This window comes from Bison bison, unplaced genomic scaffold, assembly GCF_000754665.1.
Source record: "Bison bison bison isolate TAMUID 2011002044 unplaced genomic scaffold, Bison_UMD1.0 scf7180017864184, whole genome shotgun sequence".
Classification (NCBI taxonomy): Eukaryota; Metazoa; Chordata; class Mammalia; order Artiodactyla; family Bovidae; genus Bison; species Bison bison.
The window spans coordinates 1,646,464-1,653,917 of record NW_011494756.1 but is presented as its reverse complement, the minus strand read 5'-3'; the positions used below and the strand labels follow the sequence as shown (position 1 = coordinate 1,653,917).

General features: G+C 58.0%; 1 protein-coding gene across 2 annotated transcripts in view; it reads right to left on the bottom strand.

Annotated features, from left to right (window-relative positions):
- LOC104991244 (NADH-cytochrome b5 reductase 3) overlaps positions 1-7,454 on the bottom strand; it is a 23,158-nt gene that overhangs the window by 9,898 nt on the left and 5,806 nt on the right. For both annotated transcript variants that reach the window (XM_010843650.1, XM_010843649.1), the window contains exons 2-4: positions 5,637-5,768; positions 2,129-2,201; positions 1,654-1,760 (exon numbers count right to left, since the gene is read on the bottom strand). In XM_010843650.1, coding sequence (XP_010841952.1) covers positions 1,654-1,760; positions 2,129-2,201; positions 5,637-5,720 — 264 coding nt within the window. In that variant the 5' untranslated portion in view covers positions 5,721-5,768. The remainder of the gene's footprint in view (positions 1-1,653; positions 1,761-2,128; positions 2,202-5,636; positions 5,769-7,454) is intronic.

The following is a 7,454-nucleotide window of genomic DNA, read 5'->3' as shown; positions in this document are numbered from 1 at the left end:
TGAAGGGCAAGCAGGAGTGGGCAGAGAGGGGGCAGGGCAGGGTGTGCCAAGGCCAGGGGCCTCACAGGGCTTGGAGCCTCTGGGGTGTGGAGGGGAGAACTCGTGGCTGCAGGACAGCCGACATGTCTGTGTGTCTGGGGTCGGGGAGGAGAGTGGGCAGAGCCCACTCTGTGCCAGGCCAGCGCTCTGACCTTTAGCCAGGGTGAACCAAGGGGGCCACGAGGTCTCCAAGCCAGGAAGGACCTGGTCCTCGTGAGCGTTCCATCCTCTACTTGAATCCCCCCGCCCCGACACCCCCTCCACATCCGGCCGGGGCGAGTTCAGCAAGAAGAGATGCGTGAACCCTCACCACCTTCCCGTTCCTTCTGGACAAAGCGCCCCTCCCCGCAGGGCCTCCAAGGCTCTGCCCAGCCCCACTGACTTCTCCCCTTCTCGGCCCTCAAGTCCTCAAGCCTCCTCCTGGCCCCAGGGCCTCTGCACTGGGAGGGTCCTCTCCCTCCCTCTCCACCTACTCGCCTCACGGTTGCCTGCTCAGAGGGACGAGGTGGGGGGCACAGCTGTCACCACCCCGCCCCAGCTCCAGTGTCCGTCCCCAGAACAAACACTGACCTGCGTGTGCCCACCTGTTCAGTGTCCACTCTCCAGCCAAAAACAGGCTCCCAAGGCCGGGTGGGCTGGGCACCCGGCGTGTGGCCTGAGTGACAATGAGCAAAGAAGGGACCCAGGCCAGAGCCAGGACTGCCAGGCCAGCTCCCTTCCTGCCCTCACAGACCCAGCGCCCAGCCCGGGACCCTGAAACCCCCGGGGCTGAAGCTGCGGCCCAGCGGGGGTTTGTTTCTGCCCCATCCCCCATCCTGGGGTCCAGTGAGGGGGCCTGGGGCCCGCACAGCAGCATTGGGACAGTAAGCCTGGTCCCCAGGGGGATGCTGAGCCAGGGTGGCTGTGGCTGGGGATTGTGGTTTGGGCCTTGACTGGGGAAGGTGTCTAACACCCCACACCCACCACCAGCTCTGGCAGGTTCCCACTTTTTGGGTGTGTAATCAGAGAAAGTGACTCACTGCTGTAAAGCCTGTGTTTCTAATTTTCACAAAAATGTACTGGGTTAGAGTGTCACTTCTCCTTCTGCTCAGCGTCTTGTTTTTTAAGATCCTTTCTGGCTTGTCTGTGTCTCTCTGGTCTATTGCTTCTAATGGCTCTGTCTTCCCCGTGGGGTGCACCCACCCCCTGACTGGTGGGGGATCCCAGAGAGCCCCTCACCCCAGTGCCCACACAAGGACCCATGAGCCCCACACTGCACCCCCAGAGGGCCTGTGGGGTGCTTCTCAAGGGTGAGCGGGCACCCAGCTCCCCGGGCCTCCCCCGTCTGCGAGTGGAAGACGGGCCCTGCGTGAGCTGGTGGGCCTGCCTGCTTCCTCTCCGGCAGACCATCTGTCCTGGTTTGAAGACACTGAGCCTGAATCCCACCCCCTGCCCTCTGCTGAGACCCCCATGCTCGGCTTGTGCCAAGAACCACAGGGTGCCCCTCACTCCGAGACCAGGCTCAGAGAGCACAGGGCCTTCAGAGGCCAGATTCTGGGGCACGTGGGCCCCGGGGAGGCCTGGGCTGCGATGTGGTCACTCCCGCCCCACCCAGCTGTGGCCCCAAGGCCTCACCTTGATGACCAGGTCCACAAAGCCCTTGTCGTCATCGCTGGAGACGGGCGTGTAGGGCCGAATAACCAGGTTCCCATCGATTCGAGCCGAGAGGTAGATGTGCTGGCCTGCAGGATGGCGGGGGTGAGTCTGGGCCCGGGACCATCCCGCAGCGTCCCCTGGATCTTGTCAACCCACTTCCCTGCACCCCACCACAGCCTGAACAGACCTCGGCTCCTGCTGTACCCTTCACCGCCCCCCACCCCAGGGACTCCCATCACATCCCAGCTCTCTGCCTTTGCTCGTGCTGGAGCCACTGCCAGGGACACTGGAGCATTCTGCCCTCTCGCTGCGACACTCATCCTCGAAGGCCTGGGATGGCTGATACCTCTTCCTTGAAGCCCTCCCTGCTCTCACTGAGATGTAAACTCCCCCGCCCCCCAACCTCCCTTTCCCAGCGCTGGCTCCGTGTGGGCTGGGCCGGGGCTGTACTCACCGACAGGGAGGCCCAGGATGTGCTCAGGCGACGGCAGTGCAAAGCGGAACCGCCGCGTGTCATGGCTGATGACCTGCAAGGAGGCTGAGCTGCTGGACGACACCCAGGGCAGAGGGGCCACCGGACCCAGAGCCCCCACCCTGCCCCAGCACCAGAGATGACACTGACAGGTGGCACATGCCCTGCACACACATGTGTATGTGAGGGCACAGAGGTCAGCGACACACTGCACGTGTTCTGTTCTCGTTGGCCCAGAGAAGGGCAGTGACCCGCCCAGGGCCACAGAGCAAGGTGGCTGGGGCAAGAAGCGAGCTCCAGATCCCAAAAGGAGGCTGCCAAATGGCCCAGAAAATTCCAGGGCTTCCGGGGGAAGGAGGGAAGGAATCACCTCTGCCATAGCTTGAGATGTGTCCTGTCCTGGGGTGGCGGGAAGAGCCTGGAGGCTGACCACAGAGGGGGGAGGGCTGAGACAAGGCTCCTGTGAGTCTTGGGGCTGGGACTTGAGAGAGGGGTTCTAGAAGCCACTAAACTAAAAGCCCCCAAAAGGCAGGATAGCATGACTGTGGCAGGGCTACACAGGGCAGGAGGCATGGCAGCCTCACAGCCTGGGAGGTGGACATGGCCATGCGCACCCAGGGCATGGTCAACGGGCAAAGGCCATTTCCCCTCCAGGGCGGGGCAGAGGCGGCTTAGGACCAAGGCTGGGCTGAGGATGGGGGCTGGTCTTAACAGAGGCCAGGGAGGCAAGTGTCCCACAGTGTCAGAGCTAGGACGTGAACCCGGTCCTTCTGACTGGGCTCCAGAAGGCCCCTGGGGATCTCCCCTGCACCAGGCGCTGCAGGGCGGTGGCTGTGGAGGGGCCACTGGGAAGACAGGCAGCCAGCAGCCCAGCACTTGTGTTCGTGCTCACAGGAGGCAAGGTCCAGTGGGACGGTGCCACCACCCAGGGAGGGTCAAGAGACCTCCAAAGGGCCAGAGCATCACTGGAGTGAGCGAGCTGGGGCAGGAGGCCTGGACCTCAGGAAAGACGGCACCCAGCCTCCACTCAGGATGCAGGGCTTGTTGGAGGCTGGTGGGTCTCTCTGCCCCACAGTCCAGCTGCAAACAGAGGCCCAAGGCCTCCTGCAAGTGGATTCCAGGATTATCAAGCAGTCCTAGGGTTCGAGGTCAGAAATCCACATGCCAGACGTTTTTGGAGGAAGAGCAGAAATGAGGCAAAGACCCTGATGACTACTGTGTTCGACAGCCTCTAGCCCAGGACAGCAAGAGTCACCAGGCTAACGTCTGAGAGGGCTTGGCACACTGCTGTTTCCCGGAAGCCGCTGGCCATGACAAGCTGAGCAGGAGACTCTCAGGGCTCAGGGCGATCCTGCCCAGCACCTGGTCCAGTCCCCTTTGGAGAGGGGAAGGGCGGGCAGCTGGGACCCTGCCTTGTGCCATAGCAAGTAGCCAGAGCAAGCCCACCTGCTGACCCTGCAAAGCCACCAGGAGGCTACAATGGGGGAGGGTAACTGCTAGGACACTCGCCACCTGCTCAATCAAAGGGGCCTGGAGGGTCCACTGCGGACATCCCTGTGACAAAATACCAGAGAGCTGTCAATCAGAATGAATCAGCTTTGGGTTAGACATGAAAAGGTGTCTGTGCTGTGTGTGAAAGTGAAAGTGAAATGGTTAGTCACTCAGTGGTGTCCAACTCTTTGTGACCCCATGGACTGTAGCCCACCAGGCTCCTCTGTCCATGGGGATTCTCCAGGCAAGAATACTGGAATGGGTTGCCATTTCCTCCTCCAGGGGATCTTCCCGACCCAGCGATCTAACCTGCATCTCCTGCATTGCAGGCGGATTCTTTACTGTCTGAGCCACCAGGGAAGTCCATGTTGTACAGCCAGGTAAAAATATCAGGTTATTAGAGAAACTAAGTATACACACATCTGAACGTCCACACGTCATGTACGTAACCAATGTGACACCAGGAAAGGCTCGTGATGACCCGTGAATGGGACCCTCTTGCACAGGGGTCATGGTGCAGGGAAGGGGAACATTCACACCTTGAGAACAGGGCACGTATAAATACGTGTTTTTACAAAAGTACAATTTTTACAGTGAGCACATGTAAATCATACATTACTTCTGGAATTAAAGAACAGTAACAAGGGCGTTCCCTGGTGGCCTAGGGGTTAGAATTCTGGGCTTTCACTGCCGTGGCTGGGGTTCGATCCCTGGTCCGGGAACTAAGATCCCACAAGCCACGTGGTAAAAAAAAAACAAGGAAAAAGAACTTTATGAAGGGAAAAGGATTCAAAACGTTGTGATTTCATTTTAGTAGGAAGAAACTGTACAGGATATATTGAAAGGATAAGTCTGGTCTCATCTGGGAAGTGGTCTTTTTTTTTTTTTTGGCCTCTTTCTTGTTTTCGACTTCTAAGAAGAACTCCTGGTACAATTACGGTCACAAGCGCTCCAGCTCTAACATGGAGCCCGGGGCACAGACCAGAGCCTGGGATTCAGGCTTGCAGCAGGTGACTGGCTTTCTCTGCCCCATGACTCAGTTCCTCCCTGCCACACCCCTTCTGAGGCAGCTGCCTGTGGCCAGAAATAGCATGGGGGAGGCTTTGATGGTGAGGAGGGAGGCGGCCCTACAGGGTGGGCGTCTGGGCAAAGATGGGGAGAGGATGGTTTTAAATCAAAACTATGATCGGAGGTTTGAAAAAGGGGGGAAGGGCAAGAGGGGAAGGGCAGGAGTGAGCCTGTCCGACCCAGCCACAGTCGAGATCACGGGAACATGCAGGGAATCAGGACTCTAGGGGCCCTGAGTGGGTGGGCCTGGGAGTGAGGGAAGGAGAGGGGAGGAGACCTTGTCTTTAAGGAAGGGGCCCTGGGATGCAGCACCTTGGATGACCACGAGGCCTAGGCCTGAGTCCTAACCCAACCCCTAACTCACAATGTGACCCGAGTTAACCCTCTCTTGCCCTCTGTTTTCACATCTGTTAAATGGGTATCTGGACCCAAAAATCCTTACAGCATCCCTCCTACTCTGATTTTCTGTGGGATAGTAAGTGTGGCTCAGAGAACCTGCTCTGAGGGTTCAAATCCCTCAGTAATTTACTGGTAGCCTTAGAAATGGATATGCATGCATGCATGCCAAGTCGCTTCAGTCATGTCCGACTCTTTGTGACTCCATGGACTGCAGCCCGCCAGGTTTCTCTGTCCATGGGATTCTCCAAGCAAGAATACTGGAGTCGGATGCCAGGACCTCCTCCAGGGGACTGAACCCACATCTCTTATGTCTCCTATATTGGCAGGCAGGTTCTTTACCACTAGCTCCACCTGGGAAGACCTTAGAAATGGACATCACCTCACTTTCCCCATCTGTAAAATGGGCAAATAATAGGATCTACTTCATGAGGGTCCATGCCCTAAGTACACAGTAGATGCCCATGAAATGCTCTGATGCCGAGAAGGAGAGAGAGGTGCCCGTGCCCCAGGACCCCTCAGGCCCTGCACTGACCTCCTTGTCAATCAGCCGCAGCGGGTACTTGATGTCTGGATTCTCGAGCGTGATGGCCGGGGTGGAGCGCTGGAACAGCTTCATGATCAGGCTGTACAGGAACCAGACTGGGGAGAGGACCACGTGGCCCAACTGAAATGACAGGGCAGACCCAAGAGGTCAGCTTGGCCCCGGGGAGGGTCTGCCCCCTGCCCTTCCCCCAAACACACCAGTTGGTCCACAGCTCTGGACCACTCCTCTGCCAGGAACACCCTCTCCCCACTTCATCACCATCCCCACCCTGGCTCCATCTTGGTGCCAGCTGGGAGACGCTATTAATACAAAACTCAAACTCATGAAACCCATCAGGGTGTTACTACGTCACTGGAAAAGCTCCATTTCCCCTGAGGAACAGGGACAAAGAAAGCTATGAAACTGAGCATGTAGCCCCTTTTCACTATGGCTGCCAGGAAGCTCAGAACAAAGTTCCCAAGTACCTGTGCTTAACCTTGAGTACTGTGTATCTGTGCTCCCTTCCTCCCTCCTTGAGTCAATCTCCCTGCATTAAGTGATGTCAAGTCCTAGCTCTCTACAGACAAACCCCTGAGCCCTGGGGTTCTGCTTTCAGGTGTGAGGGGCAGCCAGGGCACTGAGCTGGACGCTGGGAAGCTCTGCTCCTTGCTGGCTGGGTGACCCTGGTCGAGTCCTTTCCCCTCCTCTGAAATGAACTGGACAAAGGTGATCTGCAAGGTCCCCCGAAGCTCTCTGCACCGTGCAGAGCCCCACACGGGGGTTAACCTCACGACGACCCTGAAGAAGGTGCTGACGTCACTGCCGCTTTACAGACAAGGGAACGGCTCAGGGAGGCGAAGCAACTCACCCAAAGGCACACAGCTGGCAGGTGGGGGGCTGGAATTCAAGCCTTAGTCCACCTGCCTCCCCAGCCACGCTCTTATAACATCAGTCCTCGCCCTCAACATCACGCTCAACCTGCTATGTGGCTCTAAGGGGCTCTTCCTCGCCAGCCCCCTGCACCCCTGCCCCGTGCTCTCAGCCTCACAAAGACCCTGAGAGGTGGTCTGGATACTTTGAAGACAGAGAAAACTCAAATCACATGGGCAGATAAAACTGCTTAGGTTTTACCTGGGGAGGACATCCTTGCAAAGAAAGACAACTAGCCTGCTGCTCTTTCTAGCTGTGTTTGTCCCTGGGAAGCAAAACCACTGAGCCTCTCTGCCCTGCTTCTCCGTCGGTGAAATGGGGATCAGAAAACACACTTCCTGGTTGTCAAGACGGAACTCAGCCATGGAAAGCGGCTAACCCAGGCTGTCCCCCAGCAGGCCTGTGACCTCACTGGGCGCGTACATGGGTGCAGCAGCTACCCTGGGCCATCTGGAAGTCGCGTCCTGGGCAGCTTCCACAAACTAGACCACAAGCGAGACCCAAGGAGAAGACAAGAACAGCCTCAAGACCGCTCAGACCAACCCTGCAGTAGAGAACCTGGCAGACCCCACCCTGACCAGCGAGCAGCATAGGAAAGGGGCCAGGCTCACCAGACAACGCCTGACATGGAGCGAGAGGGGCCGGCACTGCCCCGTGCCTTCTTTGGGACCCACCTCCAACACAAGGAAACACCGAGGGGCCGTCCTCCGGGACCACTGGCACGACTCTTCAAAAATATCAAGGCCACGAGAAACGAAGGCTGAGGAACGGGTTCCAGATTAAAGGAGGCTCTGGTGGGTTGCAGGGTGGCCCCCAAAAGACCTGTCCACCCAGATCGTGGGGATGGAAAAAGGGGTTTTGCAGCTGTAGTTAAACCAAGGAAGACTTCCCTGGTGG